The following is a 23,987-nucleotide window of genomic DNA, read 5'->3' as shown; positions in this document are numbered from 1 at the left end:
CAGCCTGTTCATTGGCAGTTACAGTGTTAAACAGTGGAGATGAACTACCGGTAACTTTGAAATATTATTATTATTATTATTATTATTATTTCCAATAACATGCCACATTTTAAGCCTAAGGGATGTTCCGGAAGGAGGGCAGGGGAGGGAAAACATAATTTCTATACTGAATGCACAAATAAAGCATTGTTCAGGACATTAAAGGAAATTTAAGGAAACGAGAGATCTTCAGTATAAACCATATGTTCCATAAATGGAATGGATGAATGACTCTCATTGTGTGACCCAGTTAGAGTAGGTGAGGCTGTCAGGCTCCTTGGCCAGTGATACAGCTCATGGCCAGGTAAGAGAAAATTAACATTCTTTATTATCATTTCCATGGCTCTGTAGTTCAGTAGCATCTAGAAGAACTTGTACTTTATAGTTCTTGGTAGTTTTTGATTTTCCCTCAGAACTGATGCCATCCAGATACCTAATACGTGGGTCTAGAGAATGCAGAGCAGAATACACACTTCCCTTTTAAGTATGCTTTTGAAGGGTGTAAATATCCATCTCTTTGTCAACAGTTAACCAGTCCCAATGTGAATTTGCAGGGTTTTCAAGTAATCAGTCTTAACTGCAATCCTATCAGAAATCTACAAAATGCTTTGAGAAACCATGAGTATGTCAGAGAACTTAAAACTGCCAGAAAGCAGAAAATATTGGTATATAATGATAGGGGATGACTGTATATTTGAGCTCCTTTAATGAAATGGCATTCAGCATTAAATATAAGGAGCTGAACAGACACATTCTTTTTCTTCATTTTACATCTGAACCTATGGAACACAAAGGTCATATTTGGAATACTGTGAAATGAGATGTCCAGAAGGATTCTGAAATTATACTAACATCCAACTATATAGATAGTTCAAACATAGAGAAGTTAAAGTGGGTTTTCTAAATGTCATTTGGTTGCTGATTAAAGGCATTGTTCCTTACCGCAATTCCCCTATGTGCCATAAGGATTGCAAAATTGGTTAGGTGGCTACATGCACACGTGGTATGCGTTTTATTTGTGTCGATCAGCTTGCATCCTTGAGTTGACCAATAGCCCATCATAGTCCGTTCAGAGTAGTTCCAGAAGGAACAATTTGCATTGAAATAATTCTTGGTCTGCAAAACACCAGAATGAAAGAAAATTAGAACTGTAAACCCAGAAATGACAAGTATGGCGCAATGGGCATAGAATACAATTTGGATTACATTCTCCACATTTTTGTGGTTTTCTGTTTTGGAGCACAATTGAATAAGGGGCATAGGTTCATACATCATTAAACAGCAATTAAGGTGACCTAGGATAGACTGTGGTGGATTGTAGCCAGCATTAGCAAACCTGACAAGAACATGTTGAACAAGCCTACCACCTAGTTATAAAGTGGGTTTAATAGTTTAAAATACGCCAAAGTGCAATCCACATTACTATAGATCTAATTTTAATCAATCAGTTTCCTAGCTTGCTGTTCAATGTTCATACTGTGCACTTGTGGCCATTTCTGCCGATCCTGCAGCAGTAGATACATGAAGTTTCTCTAAAGGGCTTCTTGAATAATTGAGGATTTACTAACGAATTCACTTTCCTTTTCTCAATTTCCATCCAGTCTAAAGGATCACTAGACATAATAATTCAGATTAAACTGAACTGAAAAACTGGTCTGGGGAAAAACACCTAGATAAGGGATTTCTCCTTTCTTTTTTTAAGAGTCTTGTCTTTTGGGAAATGGAAAATCTCAGCTGGGAAAATAAAATCGTAGCATTGGAAGGGATCCTGAGGCTCATCTAGTCCAAACCCCTGCAATACAGGAATCTCAACTAGATCATACATGACAGACGGACATCTAACCTCTGCTAAAAATAACAACTAAAGAGTCTGTTCCACTGTTGAGCAGCTCTTATTGTCAAAAAGTTCTTCCTGATGTTTAGTCAGAATACTAACACCTGACTAGTTCAAGCACAGAGAAGTTAAACCTAGTGTCAAGCAGAATGCAGAAAACAGCACCAGATTCCTTCGTTGACTAAAACCTATCTGAATGATTAGTGAATGGGCTCCAGCAGACAGTATGGAATTAGAGCAAAATGCTCTAAGTTCCATTAAAATTTTGCTACATTAAGGAAGCAAAATCATAAGAGCTGGTGTTTTTCTGTCCTGCTGCTAAGGTAAGAGTTAATTTTCACTTAGGAACAAATTAGAGCCATTTACATTTTCATGTTGATTACCGAATTAGCTTTCATTAAGAATACACTTAAGTTCTAATAATCACTGAACCAGGCTCATTTAATTTTATGTTCGTAGACTTAAACAAACCTGTGCCTCTGACCTAGTCCGACATTTAAAATTCAAATTGAAAGATCCACCCCCGTCCCTTCTTTGCTCTTTGCTCTTGCTGATTTTATGACCTTCCCATTAATTCATTACCATAACTCACATCAATGTGTGCCAGGGTGAAAAGAACAGGGTCTGTCAAGTACACGCGACTGGACTCCTTGTTGATGGAGGCCGCAATGACATCAGAGTTCACAGCAATGGTACTGTTCCTGCCAGCAAACTCTCCTCCCAGTTTGATGGTTGCATTTTCCGTACTGAGGAACTGGCCCAAGCTTTTGTAAATTATGAAAACCAGCTTTGCTAACCCTGTGAAAAGAAAGCTATTATAGTCACTTTAAGTAACATGGCATGTTTTAAATAGCCTAACCCTCCCCAGCTTTAGTGCAGAAAGATTGATTCGAGTAAAAAAAAAGAAGGAAAGAAAGAAAAAAGGCCAGCCTAATGTTATTTACAAATGAGAGCTATCGACTGGCTATTTTTAATGTTGCTGAGTGTGTATTATTATAACACAGCAAACCCTCCCAAAATTAAGTTGCTACAGCTGAAAAATAAATGGTTTGCAAAAGACATACCGCTTCTGCTGTTCTGCTTCACAGTGTTCGAAGAGAGCTGGATAGAATTGCCTCCTGCGTTGCCCTGGGGGAATTTCAAGTCCTGCACTTGTCCTTCTGTACTCAGCACTGCAACTTCCAAGACTAGGTGGATAAAAAAACAAGAAGAAGGTTTTTGCTTTCTGTTGTCAGATTTGGCTAATGTTTTCCTTTTCCTTTTTTCCTTTCGGGATGCTTATTTTCTTCCTTGTACATGACAGATGCATACCGGTAGCATTGGAGTCATTTTCCTTTAAATTTTAATCAAACCCGAGTGCAGATGCACAAAAGTAACAGCACGCCAGTTCAAAGAACATGACAGCCAACCTGGTTTTAATGTGAGCCTAAGAGAGATCACTTCAAAAGTCCCAAGAGTTTTTAGTTGGAAGAAATGCTTAACTTTTGGAGACCAAAACAGCCATGATGCATGAATTTTTAGTGTTTGTGTCCTACTTGCTATGCAACAGGGAGCCAGAGGAGTAGATCATTAAAACTGTCAGAATGGGACTGGGGGCATCCAGGCTTAAATCTCTGTAGGGTGACCATGGCTCAGTCATTGTATTTTAGCCTAACCTACTTAAATTAAAGGAGTGGTGAAGGTAATAACAATGGGCACGACTCTGGGGAAAGGTAGGATATGGACAGTCCTTTTTTTCAGGGGTTACTCAAGAGTATGCAGTAACGGCACCTCTTTTTTGTTCTTGTTAAAAACTGTAGCAGGGTGAGTACCAGCAGCTATTTTTCTAGGGAAAAAATGGGTATATATTTATAAATGTAAATAGATAAACTAAATATGAAAGAAATATGATTACTAGATAGCAACTAGTTGGGCAGGGGCAGGGTGTGACGGAATGGTGGAACCCACCCACAACTCTCACACCAACCAGGGGAGATGACTGGAGGAGGGGGAAAGCAGGTTGCTGCAGCAGCCTGGAGGTAATGCAGTGATCCAGCCAAGCTCAGGACCAATGCCAGCAAGTGAAGAGGTCCAGCTCAGCACCTCCTCTTTCCTGGAGCATGGCTTCCACTGGTGGTACTTCTGCTTATTGGGGGGAGACTCTACATGCTGACCTCACTCTGCAGGCTGATAGTGGCAGTCAGTGCAATGACTGAGTGGTGAGGCACCTCAAGCCAATCTGTCTCCCCAGCCCACCAGGCCTGGTACAAAGGGGATTTGCTTTGCAGGCAAAGGCCCACTTAACCTAGATGAATTTACTTTGGAGTAGACATCCTTAGCATTCCACAGCTGATTATCTGCAAACTCTGCTTCCACCTTTAGCAACAGAAACATGCACCACCTCATTCACAAATCCACGTACCTGACATTCTCCCATTCATAAATTAGTTCTTCTATTTTAAGGTCTAGCCTAGAAATGTTTATGACATATGTGTGCTCTACCTCCTAATATGTAGACTGGTATAAGCCTCAAGGGCGCAAGGAGAATGGCATTTTACATCTATACACAACAACCTTCTTAACCACAACAAGATATACCTGTATGTCCCTAATACATAATAGTTTTGTTTCCCTGCCAGCATTTAAATGATAAATTATGCTCAAAGTGTCGGTAGCTATTTTGCAATCTGTGAAGCATGGCTATTTTGTATTGTGGGAGATGTGGCTCACTGAACACACTTTCACCTGAAGGCAGTTGTGTTTAATGCAAACATTTAGTCTATGTGCTATGTGCCCAAAGTTGGCAATGCGCTGTCCCTGAAAGTAATCTACATTCATTAGGAACCGATTATGTATAAAGGAGAAAGAGTTTCTACCATGAGGACTGAAAAATATGTATGTATTTTCTGTCATTTATGTAGCACATTTTTCAAAGTGTTCAAAGCACTACATACACATTTTATCCAGAAATATTTACAATAATCCTTCAGAAGTAGCCCAACATTATTAGCTCCATAATTCAGATGAGAATAAGATAAAGGTTACTTGCCTAAGTCCTTTGACTTAATTTTGTTAGCCAAAAATAATCGAACTAGGAATTTTCGGGGTTACAATCTTAGTCGCTATCTGTTCTAGAACCAGAACATCAATCTATAATGGTTTTCCATTTTTAAAATGCAGAGGTTTCTGTATTATTTCCATGTAATATATTTCTAATTGGGCAAATTACACTGTTCCATCTAATGTGGAATATATGGACATCCCAAACCACTGGGTTTGGTGGACTCTTCCCACGGTGTGATGCCAAGCGTTTCAAGACGTATTCACTTACCAATGTGATCTGTAGGCATTGCGACCCTTGTTGGTTCTAAGAGGTTGTCAGCCAAGACAAAGGCCCCTTCTTCCAGGGTATCAAGTAACATGGTTGCAGCATGTGCTCGTTCAGAGGAATTCATATCTCTCCAGGAGTCTAGCGCTTGGGTCCTAAGCAGGTTGTCCACCGTGTCAACAATAGCCTGCATTCAGTAGAAAAATATTAGGCCTTACTGCCTTAAGGCAACAGGAGAGAGTCCCTAACATGATCTGATGACAATTACAATATTTAACTGTCAACATGATTTGCGGTGATTTACAGACCAAAAGGCTACCGCTTTCCCCTTATAACAAAGAGCATTGATATAAGAAGCCTTGGAGCAGCAGTGAAAAAGAATATTATTACATACTGAAGCATATAAAAAGGGAAGGCTCATGGCTTTAATTTTAAAGTTCCTCCAGCCAGGCTAGAGCTCTACTGGGCTCTGATGTGCACGTTAAGTTCGGCAGGAGCAGAGGATTTCCCCATTTATTCAGAACTGAAGAATGATCAGTAGCGGCCTGATCTCACATACTTACACCCACATTAAGATGCTCACAAAATATTATGCAATTTAGGAGGATTTTTTAAAGGATCTTTAGTGAAAACACGGTATTCGTCAGTTGAAGGGAGGCTCTTACGTTAATGCATAATGTGGGTGATTGCTGAATCACCATGTCCCATTTACCTAGTTACAATGTGTCATTAGGCACATATATCTATATCTACATATGATTTGGCTGATTTCGAAAACAAATGGAAATGCAAACAGGCTGCGTCACACAAATAAAAAGATGTTGCACCCAGAACACTGCTCCACGCCTGAATGGATAGAAAAAAGTTGGGTCAGGACTATCTATTGTCAGGAGCAAAATTAATTAGCCTAATCCATCTTAATATCCTCTTTCTGTCTGAATTGTGAGTCTCTACAATGGCAGGTGGGAGATACTTTTGGAGTGGAATAAAAGGATTTTCTTCCCCTCTTCTCTAATGGGAAATAGAAGAGTCAAACTGCTCACACTGATACTGCTTCAGCCATTAAATAGAGTGGAACAGAAATTGGTCTGCAGAGGCCATATTCATTAGTCACCAAGAAATACGGATCGGAGCCTCTGATCTGAGTTACAAATGAATCCTCTGTCGCGAAGTGAGGACTTGCTTCATTTGCATAGCATCAGCCAGCTTTCGATTTGTAATTTTAAGAGGTTTTTATTAGTCTTAGCCAAACTGGGAAGCTCATTTGAGACCTACTAAAAATGATCTCAGCGAGAAATTAAGGCTGTGCTTCAGTTCGTGTTGCGTGTATATACGCGTCCTGATGGCTGCATGTATCCATTAGCCTGATTCACTCCTTATATTTTTAATGTTGTCTGACTGGCTGCTTTTCTTCGGTCACATTAAAATAGTCAGCTCTTTAATGACACTATTTCTTGTCAAAGGTGGTTGGGGAGGGAGGTGGAGAGTTAAAATAAATTCCCAGGCCATAATGCCACAGTCCAAAGGTAGCAAGGTCTTTTTGGTAGTGGTGCCCCATACACAGAACATCCTCGTCAGAGAGGCTTGCCTGGTGCCCACCTGCATTGTGCCAAGTGTAGACATTTATATTCTTCCAGGACACACACATTTTTTAAATATGCTTAATTCCTTGCCTCCTCTCCCACACAATCCGGGAGATGTCAATCGTGACGTATTTTAGATGCCCATCAAAAGCTTAGTTATTTGCTTGGGCATTTTTTACTGTTAATCCGCCCCCCCCCCCCAATATGCACTTCTCAGTATTTTATTTTAGTATTCCGATTATGGATTTTTAGTGACAACATGTATTTTCATCTTATTTGTATTCTAGCCTTACAGTTTTATGGATTGGTTGTTTTTGTGTGTTTTTTAAAAAAAACTTGGTAAATTGCTTAGAGAGGGTATTTTGTTTTTATATTAAGCTGCCTATAAATTGCTAACATAAATGTTTTCCCCTTGCCGGTTTAAAACTGATTTTGTGCTGCTGTGTTTGTGCTGGCTTTGGGGTGGTTTTACGTGCTAAGTTGTATTTGTATAATTGGATTTTGTGTGTGTGTTTAAACTATGAGTTGTATTAAGTTTTACTCAAGAGTAGGCACGTGGAAAGTAATGAACATGGCTAAGTTAGGTACATCAATTGCAACAGGAGTACTCTGAGTAAAACATAGCTGAATACCAACCACTAGAGAACTGAATTCATGAATGGTATATAAATGTAGCAACAATAATCACAAGGGTGGAGGGGGTCATGTAGCAGATGTACACATGCCCAGCCATTAGTATAGACTTCCGATGTGGGGTAGCCTACAAATGTAGGCTTCTCTGGGTACTGGAAGCCTATGTGTCCGGACATCTATGTGCAAAGGCTTCCCCCACCTCAGACATCCACACTTAATACATGGGTGGCAAGAGTGGGGCCTGAAGGAGCCCCTTTCTACTCATATTGCCCCTTTACAAGAGTAAAATGTGAAGGAGGCTTGAGACCCCACTGATTTCAGTGGAGAATATTTATGCCTGTGCTCAACCTCCTCATTCAAATAAATCATTGGGAATTAACGCCTCACTTAAGACTGGCTCGTAACCCTAGATTCTTGCCACCACAGTGACAAAACATTTTCAGTAGCAACCACACACATGGTTATTACATTTTACCCAATGACATTTATCTTCAAAGGTGAACTGCAAATGCAACTGTAAAAAAGAAATCAACCCAATTCAGCAGACTTTGCTTTGCATCCCCACTCACTGGCTTTAAAAGAGAGCAGTTATCATGATATAATTTAAGATACATGTGGTTCCCCCCGCCTCCTACTCTCCTTTCCTTGCAAAACCGCTTGATAAAACTGAACACACTTCGGTCTCCCCAAAGTTTTATCAGCAGCTGAATGTAAAACAGAGGGCAAAATGTCATCTGGGCTGAGAGCAGATGTAACATGTTCCATGGTTAAGCAATCAACAGCCAGCCAAGGGATTGTGCAGGACCTTTTTCCGGCCTTTGGTAGGATGCATACCCCATAGTTAAATATTATGTCTGCAGCTAGGACTAACTGGGATCCCTGTTAACCCCAGATGAGAAACCGTGGTGTAATTCTGCATTAAGTTCTGGTAAGCTCCAACCATAGTTGGCATTTCTGCAGATGTTATAGCTTTCATCATGGCTAGTTCCTTCGCGGAGTGGGACGATTTCTAACTCCAGAGAAAGGGGTTAAGGAAAAGGAGTGAACAATAAACTGGTCCGCTCTCAGTTGCACAGTTGTTCTTAAGCAGTTGGACAACGTTACATCTCTTAGGAGCCTTTTTATTATTGATTTTATTCTATGCTGCGCTGCTTCAGGTTTGTTTTTTTTAATTGCTATTTTTAATACCAATTGGTAACATTGCAAAAGAAAAAACTACAAAGACATATGGAATGCATGTTTCAAAACGAATCAGCAGCAGGCTTTCATTTTTCATCCAACATCCCACCACAGTTGAAATACTGACATTAACCAGAACAGAATACACATAATAAGACCTGCAAGACATTCCAAGTTCCTTAGTATCTTTATGCCTCTCCTGGTATATGGGAAACAGGATATGCTTCCAGGAGAATATGAGGAAAGTTTGCACTGTATCTGTAACTCAAATGATCAAAGCTGGCCTTTGTTAACTCCACACACACACACACACACACACACACACGCTTCCCTGGTGTCACACACACAAAAGAGAACTCGCTGAATTCAAGAGTGCACAAAAATAAAATAAAATGTAGGGTAGTTTAACATGTGTATGTGTTGGGGTTTTTGTTTTTTCATCATGCACAAGCATGGGATGTAATCCATAAGACACTCTTGCCACACAAACTCCACTGAACCAATGGAAGTCACGAGGCAGCAGTGATTAGTGGATTCCACTAGATATGGCTACACAGTCTTTGATACACAGATCTGCAAACACAAAACCCAGGTGCAAGGGGCAGGGCCGTAGCTCTGTGATAGAGCATCTGCATGCCCAACTTTAATCCCCAGCATTTCCAGGCCGGTCTGGCAATGTCCCCAGTCTGAAACCCTGGAGAGCGGCTACCAGCCAGTGTAGGCAATACTGAGCTATGTGGATCTATACTCAGTATAAGGCAACTTCCTGTGTTCCCATGTCAAACAATTTGTGCCCATTGCAAGTTTTGTTTTCCTTCCACAGGCACAATACCACAAGGAAGCAAAGCTCTTCTTATTTCCAATTCAGTTAAAAGCTCCATGGCTGCTCTTTTTTTGATAAAAGGAGGAGGAAAAGAAGTATTGATTATTGATTTATTATTTACGACTGGCTTTTTCTGAAGGTATTATACCCATGCAAAGCCAACACCTTTTTTTGTACAATTGCTGTGGGGAAGGCACAGTGCACAATTATCAAAGACTGAAATACATAGGGACATGCAGCAGGAGGGAAAAGCGTGGCAGAAGGTGACTGAAGCAGGGACAAAGCAAGGTGACAGCACAGGAGAGATACCTTAAGGTAAGACCTGCATGTCTTCTCTCGCTTTTGGAGCTTGGTAATAAGACAAAAAACACACATCAGAGGTTAGACATTTTTTTTTTTAAAGGGTAATAGGATTAAGTACTACTTGATCATTGTTCAAACGCCTATATGCTAACCGGAGAAATAAGATCTGCTGATAAAATTAACAATCTTAAAGTGTGTTAAAGTATAACTTCCAGATGAATCTGCGGGTTTTTAAGGGAGTGAATGAATCACAAGGCCATTCCAATGCACTAAGGTTAGTTCATGGCTTGGTATGTCAAATACTTCTAATACGTTAGTATTATACGTCAAATACGTTAGTAAGAAAGTCATGGGGGGGGGGAAGAGTATTCATTTTTCCCTGCCGCAGTTTGTCCCCCCCACCCCCAGGTTGAGAGTTGTAAAGGATCAAAGGACACAACAGGTCTGATTCTTATTGATGCCTTAATCATTGTTCTGTTTCAGGCTGCTGCTAAAGTATAATTAACATTATCTGTTCAATTCCTTCTGCCCACATGGGAACGGTCACATTCCGTTCTCGTGTACCACCAGCCTTTGGGGACTCTGACACAGCATCAGAATCCACATGTCTCCATGAATTTGTTGGTTCCTCCCCCCCCCAAAAAAAAAACAACCCCTAAATGTGCCCTACTTCAAAGGACTAGTGCAAAATACAGGCAGATGTTTTGCAAGAGAAAAGAAAGAAAGCCACAAGGCCAGGTTGTTCTAATGCACACCAGAGAAGGCTATTCAGGTTGGTATCTACCTTGTTATAACTCCGTCCAGCAGAGTCCTTCTCATTAGGCTTCAGATCTTGCAGCTGAGCATCAAGAATATCCACCAACTGTTCCATCAGTCTGACTGAAGAACTCACATCACCAGCATAGATTTGTCCTTTGGTATGTTTAGCCAGTTCATTGGCAAGGCTAGCAGCATTTTCTCCACTTCTGATCTGAAATGACAATTTAAATTATTTTAGTGATGCCCCCGCTGCCACTTAACTCTTAGAACACTTTATTTCTAAATAGAAAGGTGGGTTATTTTTTGTTACATCTTTTTTTATCTTTCAAAGTTCTTTTGTCCTTAAAAAACAACAACTGCCCTACACCCACAAAAAATGAGAGATAATATGCAACACTGCTTAGATTTAGTAAAGTGCTATATGCATTGATGGTGATCTATCTATCTATCTATCATGTCAATTCCAAGCATTCCATTCTACTCTTTCAATGCTCCATCACATTTTCAGTGTGACCAACAAATTCTATGCAGAATGGGGCTACAGAAATAGTAGGAGACTTGATTCTTAATCACCAGGATCTGCAGGGCTAAGGAATGAGCCCCCTTTTCCCAAGTGCCTTCGCTTTCTTCTCCAGGAGTGAATGGCCACCATTCATCCCGTGGTGGGATGATAAAGTGCTGCATGGAGAGCTCTGCATTTGCAGGGAGCAAAACCAACCAATCTCCGCAGGCATTTGAGATTCCCCCCCCCCCCCTTTGTGCTTCTTTGGAGGAAGCGGTGGGAAATGAGGCAGTTTGTTTGTGATGTTTCCTCCCACCCGCAATCTCCAAGAGCTGGGTTTCAGCACAGGGCAGTCCATCTGAAACACAGATTCTTTTGTGGGGTGGGGAGTGTAACATAGGATATCTTTATTTGCTTTTCACCCCAGCAGTTACGGAGGCTGTCAATGTGGCAGGCAGAATGTGACAGTACAGCTCAAATATTTAGGAAACGAGAATGGGATACAAGAGCTGATAGCTAAGGACAGAAACAGTCCATCCTGTCCCTTCTCTTATGCATATTAACTTCCATAGGGATTTCCTGCTAGTAACACAGTGTTTTAAAAATTGCCCTCATTTTACTTATAGACCACCCTTTATTAAACAAAACAAAAATACAGAGCAGGTGCTCAACGAATGGCTGTTCCGTTAATGTCTCCATGCTTGTGTCCCTTTGCTGAAAAATCCCTTAGCTCCAGCTAGGCAAAGATCAAAGCAGAGGAGACAGCCTTTTCCTTGGTGCAAATATGATGTTCAGCACCATTTCCTGTGAAGGATGTGGGAACTGTAGGTCTTGGAAGGAGAGCCCCATAACTGCCACATCCTCTGCTTTAACTTTCACCTGGCTGAAACCAACATTGTTTGCCTTGAGGCAGAGTAAGCCGGAAGCAGCAGTTTGCATGGTGAAACCACAAGTGTGTTTGCCCCAACCCTTGAAGTGGGCAATATCATGACATCCCTGTTAAAGCCCTGGGATGGCAGGGCACTTGATTTAGTTTCGTGCAACGTTCCCAGTGTTTGTCATAAGCATCTGTGCTGGTAATCATGGGCATGGTATCATATCAAAAATATTTTCCAACCCACCTTCTGAGCCAGCTGGTTTACCCAGTGTGAAGTACAGTTGCTAAGATCAGGACCATTCGGGTTCCATTTTCCAGTGGAAACCATGCAGAGGTATGAAGCTGTTCCTATATAAAGGATGAGAAAAATGAAATGGAAGTAAGAGTGTTCAAGTTGTTTGTGCATGTGTACATTTTTTAAAAAATGTTTCGTAAGCACCTGAGAAATACTGGATTAGGGCTTCAGTACTTAAGTCGCTTTAAAAGAGACTAAGGAAGCCTGTAGGAAAATGAGGTAACAAAGGCAATGATGCCAATTAAAAGCAATGCTAACAAAGCCAGGACAAAATATCAGACTTTATACTGAATAAACAGAGAGAAAAAGAAAAAGCTCTAGCATTTTCTGGAAACCATCCAAAGTGGAGTTCATAATGAGAAATACAGCAGAAAGCAAGTGTGGCTGAAGTCCTGTCTGTTGCAAAGACCTATGATCTGGAATCCTTGAAAAGGGGCTGGAATGTAATTCTGTACCTAGGCTCCAATGCCCTCTACAGCTTAAAACCTGAAGGTGCCATTTCCTTGCAAGCAGCCAAGATCATAAGAAAGATAGTCTGAGGCTAAGGAAAAGAGGGTTCAAGATATAGACACCAGAATGTTTATTTAAGCTGAAAATCCAGTTTTAAGGTCTTACCACGAGTTCCTTTGGGACAGGGGCGTTCCACCATGTTTCCTCTTGGAGTCTGAGGCCAAGTTATATCCCTTTTCACCTCAAGTTCACAGAACCTCTCTGGCAAAGGGAAAAAGCTTGTAACAGGAGGAATTTTGGTCGTTGATACTGCTGGCGGTGGCTTGGGGCCTTTGCTTTCATCCCCCTTCCCCCCAGGTAATGTTGTGCTAATTGGAATTTTCTGTGGCGTGGTGCTTGTAGTTGACACAGTTGTCTTGTACAGCTCTGTGGAAGGAGTTATGGTCTCGGCTGTGGTAGGCACTGGGGAGAGAAAAGCAGTGTTACACAGAGAAGTATCCAGAGAAGTGGTTGTGAAAACATTTACACCTGTATTTCCCTTATAAAATTAAAGTCTCATTGATTCAATATATGAGAATGAATCACCAGGTTTTCTGGGGAAATGACTGGATGATAAAAATTATATGTGAGCAGCAGCAACGATGGTAGTAGCAGTAGTAACATCAACATCATCATCCTCTTCATACCACCTAGATATGCCACCTAGCTACCAAAAGAGCCATTTCTGGCAAGATAGTGGAATACACAATTTAGAAAAATTTGACAGATATAGTGTGACTTTTTCACCAATCCCACCTTACCCCTGCAGCCCCCATTGCTCCCTGCTAAATGCTTCTCAGGAGGACTCTCTGGAACAGCGTGGGGAATGAGTGGGAAGGAATCATGATGGCTATGTTCTACTTCCACTGCTGGGGGTGCTAGGGGTGGTAAACCTTGGAATCGTAGTTACTGAGAATCGCAAGTGGGGAGAACACTATTACACTCAAGGTATCTGACTGGTCACTATCAGAACAGGATGTTGGATAGCCTGATCTAGCAGGGCTCTACTTGTGTCCCTGTGTTCTTAATCAGTGAAAATGATCTACCTGCCTTCTTCATCCAGCAGGAACCATTTCCTGGATACCCATTCCCTCTGCAAACGGAAGGAGCTTTTCCATGGCTGGAACACCAAGGATCCTAAGCATTTATACTAAAAGTCTCATGGAGTGCAATATAGAGTAAGTGTGGACAGGAATGCAATCTCAGTATACTGCTGGCAGCACATATTCTTATTATCTCTCTCTCTCTCTCTCTCTCTCTCTCACACACACACACACACACACACACACCCATCTACCAAATAGTTATATTTCTAAAAACTTCGAATCCCTACAGCAGGCTTCCTCAAACTCGGCCCTCCTGATGTTTTTAGCCTACAACTCCCATGATCCCTAGCTAGCAGGACCAGTGGTCAGGGATGATGGGAATTGTAGTCTCAAAACATCTGGAGGGCCGAGTTTGAGGAAGCCTGCCCTAGAGGCCTTAATACTGATTTATTTCTGTATGACAAAATGTGTATGAATACCTTTAAACAAAGAAAACATGGCAGAATCTACACTATAAAACTAAGTTCTATATTTGAAAAGCAAAACAAACAAGGAAGCAACAAATGAACAGATTCCAAAACGAAAAAGTAGGTTGTAAATAACCAGGCCGTTTACACACAAAAAGCCACCCTAACTTCATGTCATCCACTCTGCAACTTACAGCAAGATAATTACTGTAACATCTTCCCACCCGGCAGTCATTTTTGCTTGAGAGATTTCCAGCATGCCTGATTAGACCCAAACAGAAAAAAGCCTCGCATGCATGTGTTGTTTTAGTGTTTCAACATCTCAGCCTTTAAACATTCCCCTTTCCCTATTTTGATAGAGCAGGTGTGAAGAAAGAACTAATTTAAGCCAATGGCAAGTACACAGACAGCTTAATCATTGATGTCAAGAAAACTGGATTTAAACAAGAAACTTCTGGTTTGGGTTCTGTAATTGGTAGTTCTATCAAGCTGACAATATTCAAATTAAAATACATAGGGTTTTTTTCACATACAAAACATTCCCATTGTACGTAAGATTCCCAAGAGTAAATAACCTAGTATATGCCGAAGATTACACTGTTCCACTCAGGACTAATAATTATCACAACTAGACTTTCTATATACAATAATTAATAAGGCATAGAATCATCAACTGCACTTTAAATGGACTGAATGGGGGGGAGCCTCTGTGTGTGGCAAGTGGCCTTGTGTATGAGCTCACTCAGTCCTATTACTCATTTTAACATGGCAGGAGTGACCGTGTTTTGCTGTTCCAGGGGAGTCGGGTGTATTAACCTGTTGCATCATATATTTTTTTCTAAATGTATGTACCACCCTTTAGTATATAATCTACATGGTGGTTTATGGAATAAAACTAGCAAAATAATAACAACAGGGCAATAAATGCTAGAAAACGCCAACCATCAATAAAACAGCAGAAGAAAAGTCATTGCTTTTAAATCCCTCAAATGCTGAAAATACCAAAGGATATCAGACTAGGCTGCAAGTGTAACATAGGAAGCTGCCTTATAGATTCCGATCATTGTTCAATGTAGTTATGCCTGCATTCTTTAGCAGCCTGTTGGGTTTCAGACAGCAGTCTTTTCCAGTCCTGAGACCCAAGACCTTTTGCATATAAAAGCATGTGCTCTTCCACTGAACCAAGGCTCCATAAATACACAAACACACACACTCCCAGAGAAGGTTCCCCTCATTCTTACCAGCCACTTACCAGCAAAATATCTGGAAATCAGCTATTGAATATTATCTTACTACATAAACTGGTTGACATAAAAGAATCATTCTATCAGTTATCCCAGTCCCAAGCTGCAGAGGTTTTGTAAGTGCTTATGCTTTCTGTTGTAGTTGGAAATGATCTGGTAGCAGTGGAACTCTCTAAATAATGGCACAATGTGTTCCCAATGACAGGTACAAATGAGCATCCTTGACTTTGTATTTTAGTCTATGTTTTCTTGCAGCCCCAAATACAATTGTTGAAATAGTCACGCTTAGAGAGAAGGAGGACCTTTCTAACTGTGGTGGCTGAGCTATCTGTCCAAGAAGGGATTTCACAATGGGTGTACCAGCCTTTGTTGATACTGCTTGGGTCTCAGCTGACAAGGTTGTATGTATGAGCATACATACCCTGAACTATAAACCTGCCCTTTTTGGAGGAGTACAGTTTGGTTCAGAACAAGTTGAACACCACTTTCCTGAAAAGTACACCTTATCAGAATTGAGCTCTTTCCTAGTCCACTACTGATCTCAAGCCCTAATGTAGCAATTCCTGGTGTAAAAGTAAGATAGCAATAGACATAAACAGCTTCCGATTGCACTCAGCTCCAAATGACTTCATTCAACAATTTCAAGAACGTGTTTTTAAAAAGGGAGAAAATAGAACCCAGCAGCATTCTATAGTATTAATGCCAAAGTTGTGAAGAATGGTTCCTCTCTGTACCACCCTCTGAAACTGGCCCTTCCAGGGAAGGAACCACCAAAACACTGTAGTCCAGGCAGTCTAGAAGATTACCATGGTCAATAGTACACAAAGCTATTGAGAGATCCAGAAGGATTGATTACCAGCATCTATAAGTGCATGCTACTCATCAGTGCGACCAGGGCAGCTTTTGTGCCAAAACTGGGCATGGAAATGGATCCAGACAATCAGTTTTATCCAAGATATCCTGGGCATCTACTCGCTTGAACAGCTTGCTCAAGAAGAGGATATTCGCTGCTGCCTGAGAGTTGTTAGAATCCAGTTAAACTCCACTCTTGAGGCAGCTGAGCCTGCTCCCTTAGTTGGTGAAGCCACTTCTGTCAGATGCTATAATCTATAATCTCTCACCACTGTTAGCTAGGTGTGATGGGAGTTGTAGTCTATCAACGGAGATGCAAGTTTGTGAAACACTGATCTAGGGGAAGAATCGTGCAGATATGTCCAGAGTGCGCTTCTCCAAACACTGGGGATGAACAGTAAGGATGAATGTGAAGGCTATATCCTTGTTAAACTGCCTCCTAAAGTTGCATTTTTGCCAGACTGTCTGGCAGAACATGATACCAGGACCACCAAGTCCTTAAAGCACAATCCCTCAGTACAGTTCTTAAAGTTCTAGGTAGACATGGGAATTTAGGCCATTATTTGGGAGTGTGCATGCTGCTCTCAACATGGTGGCTATACAGGTCCACTTTATGTGTATAAACATATGAAACAGCTGGAAAAGCAGGCACTTTGAGAAACCTGGGTTTCCCCATGTGAAATTAAGCTCTGCTTATCATAATTTGCAGGGACAGGTCTCTGATTTGATCCATCTCTGCTCTTGAAAAGCTTGTCGTAATTGTAAATAACGGTTTCCAGGAAAACTAGAGAGAGAGAAAAAATGAAAAGGAAAACAAAACAAAACAAAAAAGGCCAACCATCAAAGGGTACATTCAAAATTCAAAAGTGGCAAGGTAATCTCTTTCCAAAAAAAGGTAGAGTTGGCAAGCCCGCCTGTTCATTGGGGTATTAGAGTGCCGCTGGCTACAGCGAAATTCAAAGCAACATTGGCTAGTGGAGCAACACAATTCATTACTTAGGGTTTTTTATTCCATCATCTCCACAGGTGTGCCTGCCACTTTTACAAACAAAGAAGAGACAGGTCCCTGCCTGGAGGAATTTACAAACTGTGACAGGTATTCACTCCTTTCCATGTCAGGCCTTCTGGAAGCAACTGGATCTGACACTTTTCAGGTTTAAAATTTTCCCTTTGACACTTATTTCCTAAAGGCTTATGCTTTCTTTCTTTCTTTTTTTAAAAAAGCGATTTAAACCTCTTCTGTCTTTAGGCTAGAACTTATCAAAAACATATATTCTTGAATGTAAATTGAATTTAACCACAAAATGCAAACAAGGAGAGAGGCACCAGGCTGTCTTTTCAAAGAACTTGAAAAGAATGTTTCTTTCTTTTAAAAGAGATGGAGTTTCCAGTTCTTTCAGAGTAGGGACAAGGGTTCTGACAAAATAAAAGCCTAACATAAATCTTCCTGCACTCCTACAGTGGTCAAAAGCTCTAATCATCCCATCATCTCCATATACTATTTGAGGGAAACATATTTCACAGAAAACTGAAGCACAAATCTTTCAGTGTGGATTTATTTATTTTTTATTTTCAGGACAATGGATGCCAACATGAGAGGCTAAAATGTCTGTAAGAATTTATGATTGAATGTGTTGTATGTGGAACTCATTAGTTTCGTATATTTTATGTATATTCTAGAATGGTTCTCAAACTTTTTTTCCCTGGGTCACTTAAAAATTGCTTGGGGTCTTGGCAGACTACTTAATAACCTTTTTTCCGCCACTGCTGCTGTTTTCCTATAAATCAAAGTACATACATAACTAGCATTTTAATAACCATTGTCTTTCCTTTCTAATATAATGGATATTCCTGTTTTTGTGAGCAAAGTGGATGGATGTGGAGCCTGTTATTTGTCCGCTTACATGCTGTGGTGCAACCAGTGGGGGGTCAGGCTTGCATAAATATGAATACAATTTTGTTTTTCATTCCTTAATAGCTACAAATTTCTATTTACATCAAATACTGCATGGAAGCCAGCATTAATTCCCCTTCCAAACAGGTGTCAAACTATAACCAATAGAAAACAACACACAATCAACCAAATTCATCCAATGAAAACCACACAGGCACAGCTGACAAAATGTGACCAGTTGGAACTATGGGATGGAGCCACACCAACACTGCTGTCCTGGCCATGTCCACTCAGAATTAAGTCCTAGTGAACGCAATGGTGCTTACTCCTGGGTAAGTGGAGTTGGGATTGTAGCTATACTTCAACCCCACTGAAAATAACTTAAGACTAACTTATCACACTTTCAATAGGACCTAGGCCAAGCTACCTTAGCCCAATGTATGTAAAGCTGTAGGGTGATGCTAATTCAGAAAACTTGCATTTTTAACTTCTGGATGAAATCGAAGGAGGCGCATATTTTTATTTGGCATGATAATCAAAAACAGTGTGATACTATGAAAATCAAGGGCCTGGAACCAGGTCCTCATTAGATTGTTCATTAAATCCAGCAGTCCCTGGTCAAAACAAGTTTGACTTCCATCATCAGGAGAAAAAACCCTAAATCAAATGCAGAGCCAAGTACTCTTCTCTGTTCCACAATCTTTCTGTGGAGCGTCTTGAGCAGAACTTGTGGAATGCAGTCTAAGAACCTCTGCTCTAGCTAGTAATAATTAATACAAACCTGGGTATTTTACCGTGATTGTTCATAGCTGTTCCCTCTTTCTAGCTGAGTGCAAATCATAGTTTTTCTGGTTATTTTCTATCTCAAACCAAAAACATCTTGAGCCTCATGGGGGTTTTTCTTCCCCCTAGTCTGAGTGAGTGCTGCCTGTGCACGATTCTGCTGAGCTGTTTTTTCAGCCTAGCTTCTGGAAAAACCTTTCCAGATCTGTCTATCTTCTCTGCAAGTTCTCTCCTGACATTGTGTGAAACCTCGGTAATTTTATTCTGATTATAATGCAGCCAGGCTTTTGATGCTTTCTCAATTAACGTTTGTCAAAAGTGTCACAAGCACTTGCAAAAAAAAAAAAAAAAAAGAGAAAAAAGAAAGAAAAGAAAAGTGTCAAGAAGCCACAACTGATTCAGATCTTGGGGTGTTGTGAGAAGAATCTAGGAAGCTTTTCCTTATTACTAAGATCTTAGACATTCAGTGACACCATGTGCTTAATTAAGACATTCCTGACGACAGAAATCTGTACCAACAATAGTGCAATTAATACTCTCACAGATCCTCTTACTTTTGACAGCTTCTATCTCATTTTAAGCTACACTTGTGCCCTACAGCTTAACATCACTAAAAGGGATCACGATGGCTCCTTTCTGAGGTCCAGTTATGAGGTTAGAATCACAAGAGCATATAATTTCATCCACTACACTAGATGCAGCTGTTCCAGTGCCACCCATGTGGCTATTAAAATCAATACTGAGACACATCTGCTTTGTCTGAAAAACGATCTGCATCTTTCTTTTTAAGTAATTTGGGGGGGGGGTGCCCTTTTTGCAAAATCGTTTCCTAAAAGCTCTGCGTATTTGCTTGGAATGAGAAACGGCAACAGTTCAACATTTATTCACCATTCAAAGGCTGAGTGGAGTGGAGTGGCGAAGTCCACACTTCTTTCCCTAAAGGTGGCACCACAGTCATCCAAGCAGACTTGGAATTGTAGAAAAGGAGAAAGGCTTGCAGGTGGGACATGCCCTTGGAAAGAGATGAGAATCCAGGACTTCTTTATTTTAATGTATCTAACTATTCAATAAATTGAAAATGGCCCCAAACTCGCTGTAGAGATGCTCCCAGAAAGCATTATCTTCCCCGCAAGTGGCCAGGACCTGTAGTTTTGCAATGGTGTCTAGCACACCAAATGCCATAGCTGCGACCAGCCTGCGCTGTAGATTAGAAGAGAGACAGAATAACTCTTGTTTGGATTATAAAGTTCCCATTTGCATTCTGGTATGAAGAGTGTTGGCAAGGAGCACTTTCACGCAACATCATTCCTGTTTAAGGAGGGACAGCATTGTTTCTCACATGAAAACAATAAGCACAGCTAGAGCAGCCCTTACAGATATGTCACAAGAAGATTGCAGCTGATCAGCCAACCCGTTCAGCTTCCCACCACCGTTCTGGCTGCACTTTCTGGCTATGTACCCCCCCTAGAAGTGCCAGATCACACCTAAATGGATAATTATGGCACACACTGGCTGGAAATCCTTTCGTAACTTTTGAATTTGCCTTACCCCATATGTGCCCACTGGCAGTTTTACAGGTGCTACTTAATACCCATACCATATCGATAAGAACTTGATCGTTTATTGATATCAGGCAGGAACCAAGAAGAATTCAGTGAAAGCAGCTGCCTGATATCAATAGGCAATTCTACCCAGATGTTTAAAAAGTCTGTGTGAGTTTTTATTTGTTTTAGTCTATTCTATTGTGGTTTTAACTTTATGCATGTTTTAAATTATGGTTATCATTTTTTAGTGATTATTTTATTGTTTTATCTTTTTGTAAACTGCTTTACTGGTTGTTGTTTTTTCTACAATCAAGTGGTACATAAATTTTATGAAATAAATGATAATTCATTGGCAATAAATTTAGCAGGATATCAGTTGCAAATCAGTAGAACAAAACAGACAAAAAATTAGGTGATGATAGGATAATGACCTTGGAAGCAAACTTTGATACATGTTTCAAGGGAAGAAGCTCTAATTGAACTGAGTGGAACTTATCTCTGAGAAGCTTTGGATAGGAATACCCTACAAATATACTTTTCTCAAATCTGAAAATGTTGGCAAGTAGGTCAGCAGCTATCAGTAAATTCAGAAGGAAAACTTTCAGTCATATTTGAGAAATGTACAGGATGAGATCCAAAGAACTATTTAACTAGTTCTTCAGATGCAAGGGAAATTGAACTTTCGTTCCTGTAAAATCATCGCCTCTCCATCTGCCCCAAAACCTGATTCGTCAAAACTAGAAAAGTTTGGGGGGGGGGGGGATAAGCGAGCATTACTCAGTGTGGGTCTGGAGTTCACTGCAAGCTATCCTGGTGATAGTTTATTCACCAGCTATATAGATATAGGTTGATTTAAGGGGAAGGGGGAAGCTGGGAAAGAACGCTAATGAAGTTTGCAACTGGATCGTCTCATGTATCTAACACATTGGCACGTGTTGAAAAGGTGTGCTGCAAACCCAGCAAATAAAACCGCATCTGGTGTGTGGGCGCAGTAAATACACACAGAGGACCTTGCTAGACTGTGGCCACATTGTCTCCTTGTCATCACAAAGCAAGCTGAAGCAAAATGCAAGAGAGAACAAACCAATCCCACAGTCAGCTGCTGTAAAATCAAAGACAGTAAGATCCTCAAAATGATGCAATGCAGAAGCACGCCAGTGTGCCGTACCTAACAGAAATACCTTAGCCCCTAAAAGGACTGGTTTGGAAACAGCATTTTATATTCCATGAAGGTATGCATGAAGACTGATGGATATTGCATGCTGGGAGGGGATTGCAAAATCGTGTTATAGTACAGTTTCAGCACTGCAGAAATGGAAAAATCAAGGAGCCTCTTCAGACATGACATTTAAGAGTTCAATAAACACGGGAGGGAGTTTAGTGGGGACAAAGTGTTAGCCTCATCTGCTGTTGTCATTCCTGCTGCCTTTCAACTTGTGGAAAGTGGAACTTGTGGAGCAGGGAAACTTTGGTATCTATGAAGGTTCGTCTCATCTTTTAGAACCCATAAGAGGGCTAAGGTGAGGGGAAGTTCTGGCAACGCCACAGCCACTGAAATATGGCGAACACAAGGAATACCTCTTGTTCTATCTCAGGAAAACGCACATGTTTGGGGTCAAGAATGCCATTCGGCCTTGGGAGTGAAAATAACATCTAAGCTCAGGAGGGCAAGTCAGATGGATGTGACAAAGGACTTGTTTCACACAAAAGGCGAGACAGTCTACAGTGTTTGAACCATTTTTGGGGTAGGAAGCTATGATGCAGTCAGGCGCTGACAAGGCAGAGAGATGAAAGACTCTCATTGAGTAGGTCAACATATCATTACTGCTCCCATCACAAGTGAAGTGGCAAAGATTGCTGAGTTTTCCGTAATGGCCCCAAATTAGGCATTCCAACAGAAGAGGCCATGACTTCTGCTGCAGAGGCACTGACCCCATGACATCATTAAGCACTTCATGTTAGGGCAACTTCCTTTCCCCAAAGCAGAAAGGCCCAGAAATACTACCTTCATGCCTTCATTTTCAAATATCCCATTGCTCTAAGCAGCCTGTATAAACTCTGACTGCATAAATGATGATCGCAGAAGTGCTTTAGTTGATTTTCTTTTCCTTAATGACTGACAGTTCAGTTTTGCTCATGGAAGATGGAGGGCAAAATTTGAGATGAACTCTAAAGCTCACATCCTCACAATCCGTACCTTTGAAATCCAATTAATTCATCTCAAATGAATTAGAAAAATTCTCACCGTAATCTCAAAATCACATATTAAAGTATTAAAATCCTTTAACTTTACAAAGGCACTGGATATACAGTGGTACCTCAGGTTAAGTACTTAATTCGTTCCGGCGGTCTGTTCTTAACCTGAAACTGTTCTTAACCTGAAGCACCACTTTAGCTAATGGGGCCTCCTGCTGCTGCTGTGCTGCCAGAGCACGATTTCTGTTCTCATCCTGAAGCAAAGTTCTTAACCTGAAGCACTATTTCTGGGTTAGTGGAGTCTGTAACCTGAAGTGTATGTAACCTGAAGCATATGTAACCCGAGGTACCACTGTACACATCAGCAAGCTAACTATTAAAATATGACAAAAATGGAGCCATTTCCCCCACTGTTAAAAAAATATATGCATGAATGTTCTCATAGTCTTAAACTTTTTTTTTAACAAGAATTTCTAATGATGCATTCCTAATGTGGGGAGGGAGCAAAAAACCAAAGGTTCAACCACCATATCCCAAACACTGCATGATTTGAGTCATCAGGGAGTGTAGGAATGGTATTGCATTCCTCTGTCCGTTTCCTGTGTTTTATTTATTTTATTTCATTTTTTTTTAAAAAAAACGTTAATGCTTTCCTCTTCCCACTGAAACAATGGGACAGAAATGAGAGAGATTTAGACACCGTTCGAAAGTGTGTCTAAATTTCTTCCTAGTTTGGGAGTGCATCAAGGGACCAGAATGGCTTGGGATCCTTCAGGCACCAGCTGTTTCTTAGTTCTCTCTTGGCATGTCTCTGGCCCAGCTCTTTTTTATCATATCTGATGTTTGGGCCAGGGTGCTAGCACCTTTAGTTGGGAACAAGAAATCTGACATCAGATTTCTGTCTACAGCATTGGGAGTTCTGTCTCTCTAACTGAGGGATGATAACTGAGATATCCCATGGCCCACAGAACATCCTTCCAACAGTCACAGGACTACACACCAATGGAATTCATTAGGTATATTCTTACTAACATTAATATGAATTAAATGCTTCAAACAAGCATTTCAATCATATTAATGTTAGTAAGAATCAGCTTCTGGCATTTATAGAGCATGTCTGCATTCCTACCGTATGATTATATGGTCCTGTGACATGTTTGTTATGTGGCAACATAGCACATTTACATAGTGCTTCTACATTACAACCTCATAGAGACCATATAGTATTATCACATAGAAGTATTATAGAATATTTCTGTATTCCTACCGTGCAGTCAGCCTTCAGTCTCCCGCAATGAAAGTAATACAGTGGTACCTCAGGTTAAGTACTTAATTCAT

General features: G+C 40.7%; 1 protein-coding gene across 19 annotated transcripts in view; it reads right to left on the bottom strand.

Annotated features, from left to right (window-relative positions):
* The window catches only part of ADGRL2 (adhesion G protein-coupled receptor L2), a 244,688-nt gene that overhangs the window by 31,034 nt on the left and 189,667 nt on the right, over positions 1 to 23,987 (bottom strand). For 15 of the 19 annotated variants that reach the window (XM_079981053.1, XM_079981045.1, XM_079981046.1 and 12 more), the window contains 8 exons: positions 12,750 to 13,046; positions 12,084 to 12,187; positions 10,486 to 10,671; positions 9,708 to 9,746; positions 5,184 to 5,367; positions 2,938 to 3,060; positions 2,466 to 2,671; positions 982 to 1,155 (listed from right to left, as the gene is read on the bottom strand). In XM_079981053.1, coding sequence (XP_079837179.1) covers positions 982 to 1,155; positions 2,466 to 2,671; positions 2,938 to 3,060; positions 5,184 to 5,367; positions 9,708 to 9,746; positions 10,486 to 10,671; positions 12,084 to 12,187; positions 12,750 to 13,046 — 1,313 coding nt within the window. The remainder of the gene's footprint in view (positions 1 to 981; positions 1,156 to 2,465; positions 2,672 to 2,937; positions 3,061 to 5,183; positions 5,368 to 9,707; positions 9,747 to 10,485; positions 10,672 to 12,083; positions 12,188 to 12,749; positions 13,047 to 23,987) is intronic. The other 4 variants (XM_079981051.1, XM_079981055.1, XM_079981058.1 and 1 more) reach the window with 1 other exon arrangement.

Source organism: Podarcis cretensis (assembly GCF_951804945.1).
Source record: "Podarcis cretensis genome assembly, chromosome: 6".
In the NCBI taxonomy this organism is placed as follows: domain Eukaryota; kingdom Metazoa; phylum Chordata; class Lepidosauria; order Squamata; family Lacertidae; genus Podarcis; species Podarcis cretensis.
Note: the sequence above shows the minus strand (reverse complement) of the source record. Positions and strands in the feature narration are given on the sequence as shown.